This window comes from Gopherus evgoodei, chromosome 3 (assembly GCF_007399415.2).
Source record: "Gopherus evgoodei ecotype Sinaloan lineage chromosome 3, rGopEvg1_v1.p, whole genome shotgun sequence".
NCBI classification, from domain to species: domain Eukaryota; kingdom Metazoa; phylum Chordata; order Testudines; family Testudinidae; genus Gopherus; species Gopherus evgoodei.
Genome location: NC_044324.1, coordinates 180,596,296 through 180,619,597, shown reverse-complemented (window position 1 = coordinate 180,619,597; position 23,302 = coordinate 180,596,296). Strand labels below are relative to the sequence as shown.

Here is a 23,302-nt window from a genome sequence, read left to right as displayed (position 1 = left end):
CACTCTCCCAACATTTTCCACAGGAGATGATACTGGAAGATATCTCGCTGCTGCGGGTCACCTGGGAAGAGAGGGAGGGTCTTCTGCAGCAATGCGGATTCCGCCCTGGCCCCTATGCAGCTTGCCTGTGTGCAGCAGTGACAGTCAGCTGCAGTGGCACAGGAGGCGGTGAACAGAGCGGCAAATAGGGGAGTTTCAGTGGGAGTGCTGTTGGAGGAGCAGGTTTTTGTAGTTTGTGGATTGTATTGTGGAGTTTGAGTGTGTGTGTGTGTGTGTGCAGGCTGCTAGGGGCTGTGTGCTGGGAGCGAGGCTGAGCCCTGAGTTGGGGGCGGGGCTTACCTGATTAGGGGTCCTATATAAGGAGCCAGGCACTCAGGCAGCGGCACAGGAGGCGGCGAACAGAGCGGCTAACAGGGGAGTTTCAGTGGGAGTTTCCAGGGGGAGGTTACAGGGGAGACCAAGGCAGAGGAACCAGGAAGGCAGACTAGGGAAGAGGCAGGGGTCTGCCTACAGCCCAGCGCTTGTTGGTGGCCTGCGGTGCGGTGTGAGGTGTGGCTTGCCAGGCACAGAGTTGGAGCGCTACGATGGAGGCGGAGGTAGCAGGTGCAGACACACTGAGGATGACCGGATGCGGTAGCTGCGGCATGTACATGGTCCTAGAAGGGGCACCTGAAAGGAGTTTCATCTGCATGAAGTGCCGCCTGATAGAGCTGCTGGAGGAAAAGGTAAGGGGACTGGAGATGCAAGTGGAAACTCTGGCTGAGTTTAGAAGGGGATTTGAGCAGATGATGGAACACAGACATGATGAGGCACAGGGGACAAGCTCAGATGAGCGGACAGAAGCAGGACCAAAGGACTCGGAGGAGGGGCTGCTGGGTGAGGAAAGTGGATGGTGGAAGCATGTGACTAGGAGAACCAGGCAGAGGAAAAGACGGGCCAGCGATGGAGAAATAGAACTCAGGAACAGGTTTGCTGAGTTGGAAAATGAAGATGGAGAACAGCAGGCTGCTGAAGGACAAAGGGCGAGGAAGAAGAGGCGAGCAGCTAGTCCTGCAGAAGGAGGGGAGGAGTCAATGGAGGCGACACCAAGTACGAGCCCTAGGAGGATTGTAAGGGCGAATACAAATTGAGAGGAATTGCGGCCAGCTGCTGTGGGGGATAGACTGCAGAATCGCACTGTTGCCAGGAAAAGGCAAGTCTACGTGATTGGAGACTCTTTACTGAGTAGACAGGCCTGTAACTAGACCTGATCGGGAGAACAGAAGGGTGTGCTGTCTGCCAGGGGCTAAGATACAGGATGTGGACCTGAGGCTGAATATGATCTTAGCGGGAGCGGGAAAGAATCCGTTGATTATTCTTCATGTGGGAACGAATGATATGGCTAGTTACTCGCTGGACTGTATCAAGGAGGACTATGCCAGACTGGGGAAGACGCTCAAAGAAATCGAGGCTCAGGTGATCTTCAGTGGGATTCTGCCAGTTCCTAGAGCGGGGCGACGAAGGAGTGACAAGATTATGGCGATCAACAGATGGCTCAGGGAGTGGTGTTATAAGGAGGGCTTTGGGATGTACGGTCACTGGGAAGCGTTTACGGATAGACGACTGTTCGCTCAGGATGGACTTCATCTAAGCAAGGAGGGAAATAGAATTCTATGATGGAGGCTCGCCGACCTCATCAAGAGAGCTTTAAACTAGGAAGTTGGGGGAGATGGTTGGGAGATGTTCGGGAGATCTCCATGCCGGAATATAACCTGGAGAGGGAAGTAAACAAAGTGAGAGGGGATACCCTTGGGGTCCCAAGAATTGATCCAAGGAGGAATAGTGGAGTAGAAACCAGAGTAACGGGTGATGCTGGTGGTAGAAGGTCTCTGCACGACGGGGGAAAAAATGTCACTGACGCCAAACGCCGAAAATTAAAAGGTCTGTACACTAATGCGAGGAGCCTAGGTAACAAGATGGAGGAACTGGAGTTACTGGTGCAGGAAGTGAAACCGGATATTATAGGGATAACCGAAACCTGGTGGAATAGTACTCATGACTGGAGCACGGGTATTGAAGGCTATGTGCTGTTTAGAAAAGACAGGAAGAAAGGCAAAGGTGGTGAAGTAGCCTTGTACATCAATGATGAAATTAACTGTAGCGAAATAAGAAGCGATGGAATGGATAAGACAGAGTCTGTCTGGGCAAAAATCACACTGGGTAAAAAAGCAACTAGAACTTCCCCCGCGATAGTGCTTGAGGTGTGCTATAGACCACCAGGATCTGATTGGGATATGGATAGAGACCTCTTTAATGAAGTAAACACAAAGGGGAAATGTGTGATTATGGGGGACTTCAACTTCCCAGATATAGACTGGAGGACGAGTGCTTGCAAGAATAATAGGGGTCAGATTTTCCTGGATGTGATAGCGGATGGATTTCTTCATCAAGTAGTTGAAGTACCTACGAGAGGGGATGCCATTTTAGATTTGGTGTTGGTGAGCAGTGAGGACCTCGTAGAAGAAATGGTGGTAGGGGACAACCTTGGTTCGAGTGATCATGAGCTGATTCAGTTCAAACTAGATGGAAGGATAAACAAATGTAGATCTGGGATTAGGGTTTTCGACTTCTCGAGGGCTAATTTTAAAGAGTTAAGGAAATTAGTTAGGGAAGTGGATTGGACGGAGGAATTAGTGGATTTAAATGCAGAGGAGGCCTGGAATTACTTTGTCGCAGCTGCGGAGACTGTCAGAAGCCTGCATCCCAAGGAAGGGGAAAAAACCATGGGCAGGAGTTGTAGGCCAAACTGGATGAGCAAGCAACTCAGAGAGGGGATTAGACAAAAGCAGAAAGCTTACAGGGAGTGGAAGAAAAGCAGGATCAGTAAGGAAAGCTACCTTGGTGAGGTCAGAACATGTAGGGATAAAGTGAGGAAGGCTAAAAGCCGCATTGAACTGGACCTTGCAAAGGGAATCAAAACCAATAGTAAAAGGTTCTACAGCCACATAAATAAGAAGAAAACAAAGAAAGAAGAAGTGAGGCCGCTATACACTGAGGATGGAATGGAGGTTAAGGATAACCTAGGCATGGCCCAACATCTAAACAAGTACTTTGCCTCAGTTTTTAATAAGACTAGTGAGGAATCTAGCGATGATGGAGGGATGATAAACGGGAATGTGGATATGGAAGTGGATATTACCGCAACTGAGGTAGAGGCCGTACTTGAACAGCTCAATGGGACGAAGTCGGAGGGCCCTGACAATCTCCATCCGAGGATATTAAAGGAACTGGCGTGTGAAATTGCGAGCCCGTTAGCGAGAATTTTTAAGCAATCTATAAACTCGGGGGTTGTGCCGTATGACTGGAGGATTGCTAATGTAGTTCCTATTTTTAAGAAAGGGAATAAAAGTGATCCAGGTAATTATAGGCCTGTTAGCTTGACGTCTGTAGTATGTAAGGTCTTGGAAAAAATTTTAAGGGAGAGAGTAGTTAAGGACATAGAGGTCAATGGTAATTGGGACGAATTGCAACACGGATTTACTAAAGGTAGATCGTGTCAAACCAATCTGATCTCCTTCTTTGAGAAGGTGACGGATTACTTAGATAAAGGAAATGCGGTAGATATAATTTACCTAGATTTCAGTAAGGCGTTTGACACGGTTCCGGATGGGGAACTGTTAGTTAAGTTGTAAGGTGGATAAGGAACTGGTTAAAGGGGAGACTCCAGCGGGTCGTATTGAAAGGTGAACTGTCAGGCTAGAAGGAGGTCTCTAGTGGAGTCCCTCAAGGATCGGTTTTGGGACCGATCTTATTTAACCTTTTTATTACTGACCTTAGCACAAAGAGCGGGAATGTGCTAATAAAGTTTGCGGATGACACAAAGCTGGGGGGTATTGCTAACACGGAGAAGGACAGGGATACTATTCAGGAAGATCTGAACCACCGTGTAAACTGGAGTAATAGAAATAGTATGAAATACAATAGTGAAAAGTGCAAGGTCATGCACTTAGGAATTAATAAGAAGAATTTTGGATATACGTTGGGGGCGCATCAGTTGGAAGCGACGGAGGAGGAGAAGGACCTTGGGGTACTGGTCGATAGCAGGATGACTATGAGTCGCCAATGTGATACGGCTGTTAAAAAAGCAAATGCGATTTTGGGATGCATCAGGCGGGGTATTTCCTGCAAGGATAAGGAGGTGTTAGTACCGTTATATAAGGCATTGGTGAGACCCCATCTAGAATACTGTGTGCAGTTCTGGTGTCCCATGTTCAAGAAGGATGAATTCAAACTGGAACAGGTTCAGAGATGGACTACAAGGATGATCCGAGGAATGGAAAAACTGCCTTATGAAAGGAGACTCAAAGAGCTTGGCTTGTTTAGCCTGGCCAAAAGAAGGCTGCGGGGGGATATGCTTGCTCTATATAAATATATCAGGGGGGTTAACGTTAGGGAGGGAGAGGAATTATTTAAGTTTAGTACTAATGTAGGCACGAGGACGAATGGGTATAAATTGGATATTAGGAAGTTTAGACTTGAAATTAGATGAAGGTTTCTAACCATTAGGGGAGTGAAGTTCTGGAACAGCCTTCCGAGGGAAGTAGTGGAGGCAAAAGACTTTTCTGGCTTTAAGACAAAGCTTGATAAGTATATGGAGGGGATGTTATGATAGGATCGTTAATTTGGGCAATTGATCTTGGATTACCACCAGATAGGTCTGCTCAGTGGTCTGCGGGGAGATGTTGGATGGGATGGGAACTGAGTTACTGCAGAGAATTCCTTCTTGGGTGCTGGCTGGTGGGTCTTGCCCACATGCTCAGGGTTTAGCTGATCGCCATATTTGGGGTCGGGAAGGAATTTTCCTCCAGGGCGGATTGGCAGGGGCCCTGGAGGTTTTTCGCCTTCCCCTGCAGCATGGGGCACGGGTCGCTTGCTGGTGGATTCTCTGCAGCTTGAGGTCTTCAAACCAATTTTGAGGATTTCAATAACTCGGTCCTGGGTTAGGGGTTGTTATAAAATTGGATGGGTGGGGTTCTGTGGCCTGCCTTGTGCAGGAGGTCAGACTAGATGATCATATTGGTCCCTTCTGACCTATGAGTCTATGAGTCTATGAGCAGTGGTCCCCCTAGCCCTCGCGGCACAGTGGCGCGGATGCATTAGCCTGACTAGGATAAGGACCACAGTGGGTCTCCGAATAAACTTGCGCGAGCGTATTGCTCTCTCTCTGGCTGAAACTTTTGAAGAGATTACCGAGGCCAATTACCGCGACATGATAAACCACATCAATGCGCTATACCACATCTAGGCATGCATGCATGCAGCCCTAACCCTCCCTCCTCTCCCGAAAAATTTCCATCATGAAAATAAAAGCCGCTTACCTCGAACTCGCTCCTCTGTTTGTCCTCCACCAAGTACCGGCTGCTGCGACTGGCTACCTTGCTCCTGGCTGCATGCCTCTAGGGATGCCGAGGTGTCTCCCCCCACCCCAGTACCCTCACTCTTGCTTTCCTCCTCCTCCCCCCGCTCTGAAGTGTCCATCGTGGTCCTCGGAGTGGTGGTGGGGTCACCCCCAAGTATCGCATCCAGCTCTTTGTAAAAACATCAGGTCGTAGGGGCAGCACCAGAGTGGCGGTTTCTCTCGCAGGCTTTGCAATAGGCACTCCGCAGCTCCTTCACTTTAACCCTGCACTGCACCGCGTCCCGGTCATGGCCCCTTTCCAGCATGGTCCCTTGATATCTGCCCATAGGTAACGTAATTCCTACGGCTGGAGCACAGCTGGGACTGCACAGCTTCCTCCCCCCAAACACTGATGAGGTCCAGCAACACGCCATTGCTCCATGCTGGGGCTCGTTTGGTGCATGGAGGCATGGTCACCTGGTCCTTCACTGATTGCACTCCACACCTGGCTGAGCAAACAGGAAGGGGATTTTTAAAATTCCCAGGGCATTTAAAGGGCGGGTCACCTGAGGCCAGGGCAGTAGAGTTTGAACTGATGAGCAGAGTGGCTGAACAGGCATTCTGGGATACCTCCGAATACCTCTAGAGGCCAATAACAGTGCTTTTGGTGGCCATACTGGCGAAGCAGCGCTGCATCAGCGGCGCTATAGTTATTCCCCAGGCCAAGGTGGAGTACAACCAGCGCTGCAGCCAGGGAGATACAGCGCTGTATGGGCCTTGCAAGTGTGCACGGTGAGTGAGTTGCAGTGCTGTAAAGCCACTACCAGTGCTGCAACTCTCCAGTGTAGCCAAGCCCTAAGGAGGGGAAAGCGGATGCTGGTTTACATGCAGAATTGCACCAGTTGAACTGAAAGGTGTGATTTTAAATCACTGTAGTTAAACTAGAGCAAAGGGCCACATTTTAAACCAGGCTTATTTCAGTTTTGCTTCAGGAACAGGTTTTTGTTAAACCCAAATGGGCCTTTCTTAAAGCAAATTACCAATGTCTACACCAGGGCTTTGCACCCGTTTAGTTCAACTTGAGTGTAGACAACCCCTTAGCAGCAGCTTCCCACACTCTAACATCTGCGAACTTGTCAACTTTTGAAATGCTACAGTAGCACTGCTGTGCAGCTATACTGCTTCAATGTAGACCAGGGGTCGGCAGCTTTTCAGATGTGGTGTGCCCCTAATTTAAGGTTTCGCGTGCCAGTAATACATTTTAATGTTTTTAGAAGGTCTCTTTCTATACGTCTATAATATAGAACTAAACTATTGTAAAGTAAAAAGAGGTTTTTAAAAGTTTAAGAAGCTTCATTTAAAATTAAATTAAAATGCAGAGCCCCCCGGACCGGTGGCCAGGACCCGGGCAGTGAGAGTGCCACTGAAAATCAGCTCATGTGCCGCAGGTTGCCTACTCCTGATGTAGACACTACCTATGCTGACGGGAGGAGTTCTCCCATCGGGGCAGGTAACCCACCTTCCAGAGAGTTGGTAGCTAATGCTGTTTACAGAGAGGGTTAGGTTGGCTTAACTACGTTGCTCAAGGGTGTGGATTTTTCACACCCCTGAGTAATGTAGCTGAGTTGCCCTAACTTTTTTACCTAAACTAAGCCTGAGTAAATTACACCAATGAAGAAAAAATGGTTTTCTTGGAATCCCTGGGAAGAGGACGCACTGAATGCAGCAATAATAATGATGCAGTAACACTCACTACCAGTATTGCACGTCTCATGATAAGGAAGAGCATGCCATAGGGCAGGGCTGAGTTGTTGGCTGAATGCTCGATACCAGCACCGCCAAGTTTGGAATGCTGCTTAAATCATTCACCTCACTTGCCTATGCCTGGAATTCTAGGTCCTCCTCAAAGATACATGGTGTGTCCACACCACAGCATTCACTCAAGCACATCAACCATCAGTTACTTCCTAGCAGAAGAGAATGCACCCATGCTGCACAATGACATTGCATGGCGGTTGCTGTAACATCTTCAATCATGTGTGACATGATGGGGTGGGAAGGTGTAACAGGGTGTGAGATCACAGTTCTTTTCTCAAGCTGCCAACTGACCTTGGTGAGTCTTCTCCAGTTAGACGTTTATTATAAGAACTTTCAATCATCATCAGCAAATACAAAGGCCTTGTCTGTATTCCACACATTTGTACAGACCCTTGTCCTATAGGTTTCCATCTGGGCTGTTAGAAACACAGATTGCAGTAAGCGCTAGTGGTGCTAAGCCAGTAACAGAAGATAAGGACTCCATATCACATCCAATAGCTGCTGTTATAGGACAACTGCACCCGTGAACCCCCTTGTGGCCTCAGGGTGGCCCAGCAAGTGTCCCCTGCCTCAATTTCCAAACAGTACATTCAACTTTTCCAGTCCCAATATTCCATCAACACACCAGGTCCAACTCCAGGGTCTCTCTTTAGATCCTCAGGAAGGGCTCCAGCATCTCTCACTCACACCTCTCCTCATCCCCTCTTGCTGGGGTGCTTCTCTGCCCTGTTTCATTCTCAGGTATGGTTCTAGCTCTTTCCCAGAGAAATTAGTGAGCTCATCCCTCCATCACTCCCCAGCTTCAGCCCTTTCTGGCTTCTCAGCTTTAGCTGTCTGGCTCAGAGAGACATCTGGCGTCTCCCTGCTGTTCTCAGCCTTCAGGCCTGGAGATGTTTGCATGTGACCCCCACATACCTTCTGCTTTCAGGAGCCTGGTCTGGCTCATTAGGGAACTCTCACTGCTCCTCCTTTGGGGCATCCCCGCCCTGAAGCTCTCAGCCCAGCTCTCCTCTTACACTTTCCTTCCCTAGAAACCACCAGCTCCTCCCCTTCTCTCTTTCCCTGGACTCCTTTGGGCTCTCTCTTGTTTATAGACTCATAGACTCATAGACTCTAGGACTGGAAGGGACCTCGAGAGGTCATCGAGTCCAGTCCACTGCCCTCATGGCAGGACCAAATACTGTCTAGACCATCCCCGATAGACATTTATCTAACCTACTCTTAAATATCTCCAGCGATGGAGATTCCACAACTTCCCTAGGCAATCTATTCCAGTGTTTGACTACCCTGACAGTTAGGAACTTTTTCCTAATGTCCAGCCTAAATCTCCCTTGCTGCAGTTTAAGCCCATTGCCTCTTGTTCTATCATTGGAGGCTAAGGTGAACAAGTTTTCTCCCTCCTCCTGATGACACCCTTTTAGATACCTGAAAACTGCTATCATGTCCCCTCTCAGTCTTCTCTTTTCCAAACTAAACAAACCCAATTCCTTCAGCCTTCCTTCATAGGTCACGTTCTCAAGACCTTTAATCATTCTTGTTGCTCTTCTCTGGACCCTCTCCAATTTCTCCACATCTTTCTTGAAATGCGGTGCCCAGAACTGGACACAATACTCCAGTTGAGGCCTAACCAGCGCAGAGTAAAGCGGAAGAATGACTTCTCGTGTCTTGTTTACAACACACCTGTTAATGCATCCCAGAATCATGTTTGCTTTTTTTGCAACAGTATCACACTGTTGACTCATATTAAGCTTGTGGTCCACTATGACCCCTAGATCTCTTTCTGCCATACTCCTTCCTAGACAGTCTCTTCCCATTCTGTATGTGTGAAACTGATTGTTCCTTCCTAAGTGGAGCACTTTGCATTTATCTTTATTGAACTTCATCCTGTTTACCTCAGACCATTTCTCCAATTTGTCCAGACCGTTTTGAATTTTGACCCTGTCCTCCAGAGCAGTTGCAATCCCTCCCAGTTTGGTATCGTCCGCAAACTTAATAAGTGTACTTTCTATGCCAACATCTAAATCGTTGATGAAGATATTGAACAGAACCGGTCCCAAAACAGACCCCTGCGGAACCCCACTTGTTATACCTTTCCAGCAGGATTGGGAGCCATTAACAACTACTCTCTGAGTACGGTTATCCAGCCAGTTATGCACCCACCTTATAGTAGCCCCATCTAAATTGTACTTTCCTAGCTTATCTATAAGAATATCATGCGAAACTGTATCAAATGCCTTACTAAAGTCTAGGTATATCACATCCACCGCTTCTCCCTTATCCACAAGGCTCGTTATCCTATCAAAGAACGCTATCAGATTAGTTTGACATGATTTGTTCTTTACAAATCCATGCTGGCTATTCCCTATCACCTTACCACCTTCCAAGTGTTTGCAGATGATTTCTTTGATTACCTGCTCCATTATCTTCCCTGGCACAGAAGTTAAACTAACTGGTCTGTAGTTTCCTGGGTTGTTTTTATTTCCCTTTTTATAGATGGGCACTATATTTGCCCCCTTCCAGTCTTCTGGAATCTCCCCCGTCTCCCATGATTTCCCAAAGATAATAGCTAGAGGCTCAGATACCTCTTCCATTAACTCCTTGAGTATTCTAGGATGCATTCCATCAGGCCCTGGTGACTTGCAGGCATCTAACTTTTCTAAGTGATTTTTTACTTGCTCTTTCCTTATTTTCTCTTCTAAACCTACCCTCTTCCTGTAAGCATTCACTATACTAGACATTCCTTCAGACTTCTCAGTGAAGACCGAAACAAAGAAGTCATTAAGCATCTCTGCCATTTCCAAGTCTCCCGTTACTGTTACCCCCTCCTCATTGAGCAGTGGGCCTACCCTGTCCTTAGTCTTCCTCTTGCTTCTAATGTATTGATAAAAAGTCTTCTTGTTTCCCTTTATTCCCATAGCTAGTTTGAGTTCATTTTGTGCCTTTGCTTTTCTAATCTTGCCTCTGCATTCCTGTGTTATTTGCCTATATTCATCCTTCGTGATCTGACCTAGTTTCCATTTTTTATATGACGCCTTTTTATTTTGTAGGTCATGCAAGATCTCAAGGGTAAGCCAAGGTGGCCTTTTGCCACATTTTCTATCTTTCCTAACCATCGGAATAACTTGCTTTTTGGCCCTTAATAGCGTCCCTTTGAAAAACTGCCAACTTTCCTCAGTTGTTTATAGCTCCTTGGGCCAACTTTCCTCAGTTGTTTATAACTCCTTGGGCCACCCCACTTGTCTCATTACACCAAACTAGGGCACACCTGGTCTGGAACAGGAGCCTTGGGTCCAATTTCATTTAAGGGGCCAACTACACTGTTGCAGTCTCTACTGGGTAAAATTCCGGTGAAGATTTTAGCAGCAGCGTCTGCCCACAGCACTGGGAAAGCACAGGCACGGAGCTGGGATAGTGAAAAGACAGTTTTCCTTTGGGCACTTAACAGGAAAGGTTAGATGTTTCTTGTAAGAGCTTTCAATCAGTAGCAGCAAATACAAAGGCCTTGTCTACATCCCGCACACTTGTACAAACCCTTGTCCTATAGGTTTCCATCTGGGCTGTTAGAAACACAGATTTCAGCAAGCGCCAGTGGTGCTAAGCCAGTAACACAGAAGATAAGGACTCCGTATCACATCCAGTTGATAGTCACCTGAGTAGACAGCTCAGGAGTAGGTAAACTAGCTGTGATGCAGAGTTTACTGATTATCGGAGGAAAATCGATGGAAGCAATCTGGTATGACTCTAAAAGCCTCCAGATTTTCAAACATCAGAACTAGTCAATCTGAAATCCGAGCATGGGTATTAAAACCCTCCTCCTATCTCCCCTCCACACAGAGGGGCCCAGTACTACAGGCAGCTGCGCATTCCCACTGTCAATGGAAGTGAAAGGCACTCAGCCCCTTGCAGAATTGAGGCAATAGGTGCCAAGTTGAATGAGAGCAGCCCAAATACTGAACTTATGCACAATACGATGTGATTCTGCAGGTGCTGCAGACAAGGAAGGATAGCTCAATGGTTTGAGCATTGGCCTGCTAAACCCAGGGTTGTGAGTTCACTCCTTGAGGGGGCCATTTAGGGATCTGGGGCAAAAATCTGTCTGGGGATTAGTCCTGCTTTGAGCAGGGGGTTGGACTAGATGACCTCCTGAGGTCCCTTCTAACCCTGATCTTCTAAGCGATCTAGGACTCGCTTACAGCAACATAGTTTTTATTTCTGAGCCATTCCGTGACCTTTTGTGAAGAATGGGGAGATACGGCAGGTGATTTTCAGAAGGATTTGACATTTGGGAAGTGCTTGGCCGAGACAATTAGCATCTTAAAGGAATTCTAAAAAGAGTTTGCCAGAAGTCAGAGGCCCTCCCACAGTCTGGCCTGTACAATTATGTGTGTGTCAAGTCTGTTTGGAGTATGAAGAACAGCCAATAGGCAGTGGGCATGCCAGAGCCTCAAATGCAGCTAAAATGTGGGAGGTTTTGTTTAACCTTCAGTTTCTGACTAGGGCGGCAGGCTGCTTACATCAATGGGTACAGATCAGCCTGAGATACGAAGCTGGGATGTGGATATTAAATCCATCAATGTCTGGATCTGGGGTTTTGGTTTGAACCAAACCTGGGGTGAGCAGCACAATTCAGCTCAGATCCAGATCCATCTTAGATCCTCGTGCCAGAGTTCAGATGGAAGGGGGTTGCAATTTTTGTTTGGGCCCCATCTATATAGAACACAAATGGAGTAGTTGAGCAGGAATTCATTATATGCACGATCTAGGCATGTATTAATCAATGCTTTAGAGACCACTCCAATCTGATGGAACTACAGCCAGCCACCTCTAAAGAAGGCCTGCCCTGAAGAGGTGAAAACAATGGGCTGCTGCTATTTTTGCTGCTTTACAGGATACAGCGAAGGCCGGGTTGGTTAAAAAACAGGTAGATTCCCCCTTCCCTCCCCATTAACCTTACTCTGGTCTTTCCTGTTTTGCCAGAGCGTTTTTTTTACTGAGGACGCAGCACTGAGAACTGGGAGCACTCCTCGCCCTTAACTGAAGGAACAGGAGTGTTTAAAGATTTAACAAGAGTTCTTCTTTCTCCCACTGATTGCCAGTACGCAGATTAAAAATCCCCTCCCTCTCTCGTAAGCTTCACTCCCCCAGTATCTGATGTCATAAACCAAGGCATTTCAACCTGGGGGTTGCACCGCAAAAGGCGCCAGGGGATTGTGACCACATTGCCCTTCCACCATTACTAAATGGGAGGAGTTTATGGTATTAGGATGACCAGACAGCTAGTGTGAAAAATCAGGACGGAGTGGGGGGGGAATAGGAGCCTATATAAGAAAAAGCCCCCAAATATCAGGACTGTCCCTATAAAATCAGGACATCTGGTCACCCTATTTGGTATAGAAAAGGATGTGAACCACTGTCATAACTTAGGTTTCTCCAGGGACCCACACAGTCCACTAGGGGAAAAAAACGAATGCAGACAAGATCTATATTTCTTAAAAAGAACTTGCTTACTTTTTAAAAAGGAAAAAGCTCATCTTTCATGCCTTATTTCCTACATCCCAAGCAGGGGCAGCTTTAGGTATTTTGCCACCCCAAGCACCGCAGGCAGGCTGCCTTCGGTGGCTTGCCTGTGGGAGGTCCCTGGTCCCATGGATTTGGCAGCACACCTGTGGGAGGTCCGCCGAAGCCGCGGGACCAGGGGACCCTCTGCAGGTATGCCGCCAAAGGCAACCTGCCTGCTGCCCTCGTGGCGACCGGCAGAGCGCCCCCCGTGGCTTACGGCCCCAGGCACGCGCTTAGCATGCTGGTGCCTGGAGCGGCCCCTGATCCCAAGGGACCAAACAGGACACAAACCCCATTTTCTTTCCCTGGCAGATCACTTTTAAAACTGGTGGGTTAAAGCTCAGTCCTCATAATAACAATGTCTTCCCCACAGCCCATCTCTATTGAATCAGTTTAGCACATGCTGCTAGTGGCAGCAGAAGATGAATGAGCAGTTGTTTTGTTCCAGTCGTTTCGTTGTCCATTGAACTATGACTCTTGCCTTGCTAACTTCACAGCTTCCTACTTGCTCCTTCTCTGAGCTTACAAAACACAGAAGATAAAAACAGATGATTGTGTAACTGTAAAAATGTGTAACTGTAGTCTTAGCCAGGATTGCACTAATTAGTGAGATTGAACTGACCTCCTGATATCTACCTTGCTAGGTTTGGGTTTCAGTGCACTGCCTGCATTGCCTTAGGAAGCATGAACAGTATCTTCTTACACAGCAGAGTGTCCATGAGAGAGTGGCATGTGAGCTGGAAAATAGAGGACAGAAGCATTTTGCGATACTTACCTGCAATTTTCTGCATTCTTCTACTGTTGCTTAACAGATAAAGACTTCAGGCATGTTATCTGTATTACAGTAACACCCAGAGCTCCAAAGTAAAACCAGGCGCCTCATTGTGCTGGCTGTTGTACAAACAGTAAGAAACAGAGCCTGTCCCAAAGAACTTTCAGTCAATGGCCCTGCTTCACTATTAGCATTCAATCATAGCTTTAATTCTAAATACGTGGTTATGGCCCATTGCCTTCAATGGGCTACAAGCACAAGCTTAAAGTTAAGCGTATTTAAGTGCTTTGCTAAATCAGCTCCTAAATAGATAAGAAAGGATAAGGAAAAAGGAAGCAATTTTCTGCTTACTCAGACACATTTCTCCCTTGGACTATCTTCTGCTTTTCTTTGATCATGCAGTGAAGTCATAATTGTGTGTGAGTTATTGAACTACTGCCATAAAGATGACTGTAATATCAATAACTCAGTAATAGGACTTCACGGGGTGGGGGGCATAAAGGGGTGGGGAGATAAGAACATATTTATTGCAGAAGGAAACCATTGATGAAGTACAATATTTTTGATAGCTGGCAATAATGGAAAGAAACTGTATGAAAGATGCATGGAAGATAAATGGATTAGTGCTTAACTGAGATCTCAATCCCCTGCCCTCTTGTGGGGTTATTTTTATAATTTGATTTATTAGATATTTGGCAGAAGAAAAATGCTTTTGAACAAAACGCAATACAGGGGTTCCCCTGTCCCTCCCCCAGTATGCATCACTCATTGTCAGATACTGGGAAGTACTATATGTGTTTAAATAATGATTGTTAATAATTGACGACTATTTCTACATTGTCAGGCATTCGCTTAAAGTGCTGTAAAATTGTCCTGTGTTACTCTCACACTTGACATTTACATTGTTTCAGCAAGGACTACAAGAGATGTGCTTTTCTGTTTTTTAATTGTCAGTGGGATTTTTGCTTTATCCATTATATATTTACCATTTTATTCATACCTGTTTAGTCAGAGCCAAGAGATCACTCGTGGCAGAGGCCAAGGATAACCTTTAACTTTAAATTGGAGGCTTGCCACAGGCTGTATTCTAGCTGTACAGTTTATTTCCTTAGCAAGTTACTCGTTTTCTTTGGGATTTGAATGTAATGTTGATACAGCAGAAGTAAAGGGGTTAGGCTGTGAGCAGTGTGACTAAATAGCAAGGGTGAAAAATTGGGACAGGGAGTGGGGGTGGATAATTGGCACCTATATAAGAGAAAGCCCCAAATATCAGGACTGTCCCTATAAAATCGGAACATCTGGTCACCCTAGGTGTGGGTGATGAAAGTGATTAGATGCATGAAGAGAGAGTGAAACAATTAGGACTGTTGAGTTCAGAGGAAGCCTAGAAAGGCTGGAAATGATAGAGGTATGTAAAGCAATGAAAAGTTAAACAGGAGCTCCTTCTCTGTACCAGTCTCATAATACCAGAACAAAGGAATAGCCAATGAAATTGAAAGGCAGTGCATTTAAAACTGAGCAAATTAAAAACCACACAACGTAAGGCATGACTAGCCCAAGAACTGATTGTCACAAGGTATCCTTGAGGCCAAAAGCTTGGTAAGATTCATAAAAAGACTGTACATTTATATTGATAATGAGAATATTCCTAGTTACAGCAAAAGGAATAAAAACAGAAGGGCTGAAAACCCTCAGACGTCAGGACACAGACCAACCTCTAATAGAGGGCATCAGGAACTTCCTTTGTAAGCAAGTTATTGTGTAGTTTCCCACTTCAGGACGACTCGGACTTTTCTCAGAAGCATCTGGTTCAGGCCATTGTTAGTGACAGGATGCTGGACAAGAACCACCACAGGTGTGATTCAGTCTGGCAGTTCCTATGTCTACATAACGGAGCAGATCTATTGTTAAGAGTTATTCCCAAAGTCTAATGCATCCAATATGAAATGAATAATTTTTATGACTGTTTAATATTTTAATCGGCTACTGCCTGTTCCTGTGCACACAAGGTCCTCACTGTCCGTCAAATCCTCCTGCCTCCACCCCCCTTTAAGGTGTTTTCCCCCCAACCCAGTCTGCTCAGGAGCGTTCACGTACTGCTGCTGCAGCTTGACATGACTGGATTGTACAACTCTCAGAAATCCTCCCCAACCAACAATGTGGCCCTCTCTTCCTGTGGTACTGCACCATAGAACCCACCCCTTGTGGCTTGATGGCCGTCCTTAATGTTATTTTGTTTCAGGTTTTACTTACAGTATCTGACCCCAATCTTACAAACACTTATGTTCACACTTAACTCTATACACATGAGTAACTTCATTGGGCCTGTGCATGCAGTTAAGCACACATGTAAGTGTTTGCGGGAACAGAGCCTTTGCTTGTAATCTCCTGGAGGCAGAGACCTGGGTTGAGATTTCCAAAGCTTAGAAGGGTTTTAGCCACACGACTCCCAGCAATTAGGAGTTTCATACATTTTAAAGCCAGAAGAGACCATTATAATACTCTGATTCAACTTGCTGCATAACACAGGCCATAGAACCTTACATAGTAATTCCTGCACCAAACCCATAATTTATGTTTGAGCAACAGCATCTCTTTTAGAAAGACACTGTTGATGTAAAGGCTGCAAGTGATGGAGAAACCATCACATCCCTAGATAAGTTGTGTCTTATTTCTAGTCTGAACTTGTCTAGCTTCAGCTTCCAACCATTGGATCTTGTTAGGCCTTTTTCTACTAGGTTCAAGAGCTGTCTATGCTAGGAAATGTCGTCCCCATGTAGGTACTTGTAGACCATGATCAAGTTACCTCTAAACCTTCTCTCTGATTAAATAGATTGAGCTTCTTTAGTCCAACTAGGGATGTTTTCCAACCCCCGTTATTCTTGTAACTCTTTTCTGTACTCTTTCCAGTTTGGTCAACATTCTTCCTCTCATGAGAATTAGAGTGCACATTAAATCCTAGAAGTTAGAGTTCTGCTAATGGAATTTATCCCTTTAAATTAATACAAAACTCAAAAAAAAAACACCTTAGCTACAACCCAAACAAACCAGGGTTTAGTTTGCCCATATATTACCTTTAAGGTATTCACTAATAACTGTCTCGCAGAATGGAGGGCGGCCTAGGTCAAATTTAAAACCTTGTTGGAAATGTAGGGAAGTCACCTTGCCAATGACAGAAGGTGCAACCTCTCAACTCTTCCTACTGCAGGAGTATGCATCTAACCATGCATTTGTTCAGAAAGTCCAAATGATTTATGCAGTATAGCAGCTAGTAACAGCTCCAAAATACCAGATTTATTTTTGTGTAAGTTCTCCACCGCCCTTCTTACCCAGTGACATCATGGCCATGACTAAGAAGTTTAAAATAGCTCTCTGTAATGCCAAGCACTGCCCCATTTATACAATTTACATGTCCTGGCTTCTAACAGCTGTCTGAGCTGTCCTGCCCTTTCTGATCTGCGCTCAGATTTCTAATGTGTTTCTAAGCTGCTGTTTGGAAGATACTGAGATACAAAACAAAAGGGGAAATATTTTGAAGGTCGCTCATATCAAGAGTGTGATACATTCAACCTTCAAAAGAAAAGGCTGATTTTGAAGTTGGACAAGTAGCAGATAAAAATAACATGATGTTATATAATGTGTGTGTTTAGTTAAAAAATTCATTGCCCTAAGCGCCTCCAGAAAACCAAAGAATCAGATTAGGGCTGTAAACAAGCAAGGGGCTCTAAAAATTCCATACTTTGGGCCTTACTCTGCCACAGGATATGCACCCGACCCCAGTGGTCCCCAAACTTTTTATCTTGTGCCTCCCCCTTTACCCCTGTACACACACACACACCCACCCACCCGAGCCGGGAGTGGGCCTCTGGCTCCGGGGGATGCAGATGGGGAAAGGGGGCCAAGGCTGGGGGTAGGGGCAGAGCCAGGAGTGTACCAGAAGCTGGGGGCCAAGGCCGGTAGCTGAGGTCAGCGGTGGAGCTGGGTGGCATTCTCTCCCCACCCCCCCTGTGGGGGCAGACCCATGCCCCCCTCTCCCCCCAAAATGTTCCTCCACATTCCCTAGGGGAGCGTGCCCCACAGTTTGGAGACCTCTAACCTAGCCTCTTACTGAGCAGGCCCCTCATTGTCCCCAGATGGCTTTGTAATAGGGTGGTCACTATCTGAGTCCCCCTTGTGGCCACGGCTTGTTTTGCAGGCCGTTTGACTCCTTGTGTGGGCTCAGCACTCCAGTGTCTCGGTTGTAGCTCACAGCACCACTACCAGTGGCTTAATATCAAATAAGTTCATACAAACCTCAGAGGCCTTAAATCACTGAACAATCCAAAAAATCCTCAGTGGGTCCACAACATAAAGTCCATAATTCTACTCCAACAGTTCATACTTCACTCCAGTTCTGCCACACCCAGAGCTCTTCCTCTGTCAGTGCGTTCCACCCGAAGCCTCCAGTCCCAGACCTTTCTGACTTGAGCTCAGCTCTCTAGACCTGGCTTCCTTCACTTTCAGGTTTCTCTTGGCTGAGGAGACGGCAGTCTATCCACTGCTTTCCTCCAGAGAACTCCTGCCAATTGGCTGGAAGAGAGGGGAGCCCTGATCCACCACAGGGTTCCTAATCCTGGGCTCTTAAAAGAACTGTCCTGGTGTTTTTTCCCCTATCCAGCTCCTAATTCTGTAGGGTAGCTTCCTCTCTTCTGCTCCCAGGGCCATTTCCTGCGCCTTTGTTCAGCCCCAACTCTCTGGAACAGTGTCTTCTGGCCCCTCTAGCTTACAGGGCCAGTACACCCTGTTGAAGGACTTCGTATTAACTATTCTCAGTGTACAAGTCAAAGAGATTCTTCCAACTGCAGCTGGTGTCAGAAAACCAAGGTGATCTCTGTCTGCCTCTGAAGCTGATTCCGCCATCAGGACTTAGCTGACTGCTGTCTGCAATGCACAAGGCAAAATAGAATTGTGGTCACAGTCCCACAATTGTATCGAATTGGCAGTGCTGGCAAAATTAAATAACTTGTTTTTGTCACAGAAGCAAGCAGATTTGACTCAAAGACATGAGGACTCTGTGTTAAATTACATTTTAGGTAGGTCCTTTTTGCACCATAATCACACTTACTGGAGGGCTTTTCTGTCTTGGCTCCAGATACCATAACAACTGTTTGTAACCTAGGAACACCCCTGCCTAAGCAGTGTTTTGGTTGGCAGTTTGAAAAACATGCTAGTGAAAAATGAAAACTGCAATTTACGTTTTTACAATCTCTTCCTTTACAATAATGGTGAGAACATACCAATGCCTTTTAAATGAATATAACAAGAATAGCTAGAGACAGGAAACTCCCATCGAAACACAGGAGTTTGAGACAAGAAAGCTGTGCTCCACATTTGAATCAGTAAGAGAAGCTGGGCCAAGTTCTATTAGAAAATGCTTCTTCTTAATCTAACATTAGTTTTCTATGAATATGGTAAATCATTTACTGCATGTTTTGTCAAGTAACTATTAGAATTTTCCTTTACACAGTTGTGACAGTCTCCAGCTGTGCCTCATTTGCTCTCCCACTCAGCTGCTAATTAGTTTTTTCTTTATCACCAGCAGTGGCCCAGACTGTCTGCTTCCTCCTGGGAGGGGATGTGCCATTTATGGTATGTCTACACTGCAACTGGGAGCATAGGCACCGATTCCATAGGTGCTCTGGGGCTCAAGCACCCACTGACCAAAAAAAAAAAAAAAAAAAAAAAAAGAGGTGCTCAGCACCCACAGGGCTGGATTAATCTTTTATGGGCCCTGCATGCCCAGACCATGATTCCGCCTCCTGCTCTGCCTGCACTCTGCCCCGAGGACCTGCCCCCACTCAGCCTCTTCCCCTGGAGGCTCTGCCTGCCGCTCATGGGAGGTAAGGGGTGGAGAGGAGCAACCACCAGCAAAAACAACAGTCATCACCTAGGTAGACAGAATGGTGCTAGCAGAGCTTGAGCTAGCCTGATAAAAACAACAATGTGGATGTTGAAGGTCGAGTGGGGACTTGGGCTAGGCATCCCACTTTAGACCTGGCGTTGGCGGGGGGGGGGGTTGGCCAGGTGGGCTTGACAGCCTGAGCTGCCACCCAAGACACAATGTCCACACTGCGGTTTTTAGTGTGCTAATGCAACAAGTGTGTCTACCTGGGCTGGGAAGCTCGCGCCCAACTGCAGTGTTGACTTACCCCTAAGGTATGTCTGCACTACAGTCTGAGGTGTGACTGCAGCATGAGACCCAAGCTAACTTCACCTGTACTAACATAGCTAAAAATAGCAGTGTAGCTGCAGCACTATGGGATTCAGGGTGGGCTATCAATGCATGTATGTCCCCAGGATCCGCAGACTGATTGTACAGTCCATACTGAAGTCTGTGCTGCCATGTCTACACTGCTACTTTAGCCATGCTAGGGCAGATAAAGCTAGCATGGATGTGTCTATCCATGCAGCAATCATACCTTGGACTGCACTGAAAATGTTCCTGTCAAGGTTCTTTCCCCACTTTGAACTTTAGAGTACAAAAGTGGAGACCTGCATGAACACTTCTAAGCTTAATTACTAGCTTAGATCTGCTAACGCTGCCACCAGCCAGAATTTAGTGTCTGGCACACTTTGTTTCCCCAAACCCTTCCCTGGGGAACACAGATCTAAACCCCTTGGATCTTAAAACAAGGAGGAATTTACCATCCCCCTTCCTTTCCCCCCACCAATCCCTAGTGAGTTCAGACCCAATCCCCTTGGATCTTAAAACAAGGAAAATCAATCAGATTCTTAAAAAGAAAGCTTTTAATTAAAGAAAGAAAAAGTAAAAAATTATCTCTGTAAAATCAGGATGGAAAATGCTTTACAGGGTACTCAGATTCATATAGACCAGAGGGACCCCCCACCCCCCGTTAGCCTTAGAATCAAAGTTACAGCAAACAGAGGTAAAACTCCTTCCAGCAAAAAAACATTTACAAGTTGAGCAAACAAACATAAGACTAATCCGCCTTGCCTGGCTATTACTTACAATTTTGACACATGAAAGACTGATTCAGAAAGATTTGGAGAGCCTGGATGTACGTCTGGTCCCTCTTAGTTCCAAGAGCGAACAATGAACAAAACAAAAAGCACAAACAAAGACTTCTCTCCACCAAGGTTTGAAAGTATCTTCTCCTCCTGTTGGTCCTCTGGTCAGGTGTCAGCCAGGTTTACTGAGCTTCTTAACCCTTTACAGGTAAAAGAGACATTAACCCGTAACCATCTGTTTATGACAGTTCCCTTAGGAAGCTCCATGAGATTCAGCTCTGAGCTCTGGAGGGTCAGGCCTAACCTGACAAAATTTAAGATCCATGATTTACTATCATTGTAGCTTCACCAGTGGTGGCAGCAGTGCAGACTTAGCATATTCAATGCTCAGTGCTTAACCAGCCTCACAGTAGGGTTATGAGATGGTCCTGGATACCCAAGCCCTGCTGCCCCAGTGAAGGTGCATCAGCGGAGAAAGAGAGGTTCTAAACTGGCCAGGGTGGCTGCAGGTGAGCTATCGCCCCATCCAGAGGGAAGGGTCCTTCTCACACAAGAGCCAGGGGCATAACCCCCCCAATCGCATGCAGAGGGCAGATCTGCTACAATTATGGGGGCTCCTACCACTGAGTGCTTGTTGACTAGCCACCCCCCATCAGCAAATTTGGAGGAGATGATGGTATTAGAGCAGTCACTCTGCAGCCCTCACTCTCAAAGCAGCATTTGCAGAATCTGGGGAAGGGATGATGCCATTTGGGCCTCCTCCTTTGTAGTACTGTCCCCCCTCAACACAAAGGAGCACATGTGCACGGACCGAAAATAATGTCCAGTTGACTGAACTTGCTGCTGGGAAGTACAATGAAATGGCAGCCGAAGGGTTAATTGCCCTCACTGTTAAAGTGTGCGTTATTTCTACTCAATTTGTCTAGGTTCAGCTGCACAACCATTGAATCTAGTTATGACCATTGCCCGCTAGATTACAGAGCAGTCTACTAACAGCAATCTCTTCTCCATGGAGCCTTTGGTCATGTCACCTCTTCACTTCTCTTGGAGAAACTAATTATCGATTGAGATTTTACTTTCAAGCTGTAAGGCAGGTTTTGACGATCCTGAATTATTCTTGTGGGTCTTTATTACTGATCCCTTTCCAATTTGTCACCATCTTTTTTGAAGCGAGGATCACACAACTGGAGACAGTAGCACAGTAAAGGTTTTGTTAATATCACCTCCATAACCCCTACTTGTTATACCCATGTACGCATTCAAGGATCAGGGTTCTCACTTAGCTACTGCACTGCCCTGGAAACTCATGTTCAACAGATTATACTACCATGACCCCTAAGTCCTTTTCAGAGTACTGCTTGTAAATGTAGTCCCCCATTTTTAACCGTGACCTATAATTCTGTGTTCCTAGAGGAGGAGCTTGTATTTGGCTAATTATGTTGTGCAAATGAGTCCATCTTAACAGTGATCCAGGTTGGTCTAGATAACTGACTGTCCTCATCATTACCCTGTACCAATTGTATGCGTCATCTGCAAATTTTACCAACAGTGATTTTATATTTTCTTCCAGATAATGGCTAAGGATATTGAATAGCACCGGGCTTAGAACAGATCCATAGAAGTACCCCCACAAGATGATGATGATTCTTTGTTAAAATTAGTTTGAGATTTTATCAGTTAACCAGTTTTTTTTAATCCATTTCATATGTGCTACACTGATTTTTGTATAGTGCTTTCTTTTAAAAAAAAAACAACAAATCAGACCATATAGGAATAAGGCAATGCGTACAAAAGCCTAGGCATATTATCATCATCAACATAGTTACCTTTGTCAGCCAAACTTGTAAGCCCCATCAAAACACAGCATCAAGCTGGTTGACAAGACTTTTTTTTCCACATAACACTAAGTTGGTTGGCCTTAATTATGCTACCATCTTTTAATTATTTACTGATTGCTTAGGCTAATTAGTGTATAGTTATCCAGTCGTCCCATTATTCTTTTTAAATACTGGCACAATATTAACTTTTTGCCAGTCCTTTCATATTTCCCTAATATTCCAAACTTATTAAAAAAATCAACGTTAATGGTTCAGTGAGCACCTCTGCCAATTCTTTCAATACTCTTGGGTGAAAGATGGCTGTTCCTGCTAATTTAAAAATGTTTAATATCAATAATATGCATGGGTCCTACATGTGCCTATCACAGCATGTGGGTGTACTTCATCCAGTGCACTAAATGCCCAATAACTATGTGGGTGGAAATGAGACTATCACTATATTACTGAATTAATTCACACAGGAAAATGATAGACAAAAACACCACATCACCTGTGGTGAACAACTTTTCACAAAGCATCACTCCATATCTGACCTCTCAGTCCTCATCCTAAAGGAAAACTGCACAGCACCTTCAAAAGACGAGCCTGAGAGCTGAAATTCGTAGCTTTTGCTAGACACTGAAAAATCATGGATTGGATTTATGGGCTTATAACAACAATCTATAACCCTCTAACAACCCCCCCACAGCTGCCTTCTCCCCCTTCCTTCCCCACACAAGGTGTTAACAAGGCACTTCACCTTGAATGGTCCCCTGAAATGTGTTGTTTACTTATGCAAAACAATTTGTTCCACTTGTATTAAGATGTTACATCCTGAGTACATTTCCCATCTCAGTCCTGAAGAAGAGCTCTGTGTAAGCTCAAAAGCTTGTCTCTCTCGCCAACAAAAATTGGTCCACTAAAGATATTACCTCACCCACCTTGTCTCTC

At 45.8% G+C, this 23,302-nt stretch overlaps 1 protein-coding gene across 2 annotated transcripts in view; it reads right to left on the bottom strand.

Annotated features, from left to right (window-relative positions):
* The window catches only part of LPGAT1 (lysophosphatidylglycerol acyltransferase 1), a 213,620-nt gene that overhangs the window by 24,940 nt on the left and 165,378 nt on the right, over positions 1 to 23,302 (bottom strand). Inside the window, exon 9 of one of the 2 annotated variants that reach the window (XM_030557568.1) lies at positions 20,694 to 20,734. The exons of the other annotated variant lie outside the window; for it this stretch is intronic. Within the exon in view, the coding sequence (XP_030413428.1) occupies positions 20,700 to 20,734 (35 nt within the window). The 3' untranslated portion in view covers positions 20,694 to 20,699. Of the gene's footprint in view, positions 1 to 20,693; positions 20,735 to 23,302 lie in introns of those variants that run through there. 2 annotated transcript variants of the gene reach the window in all.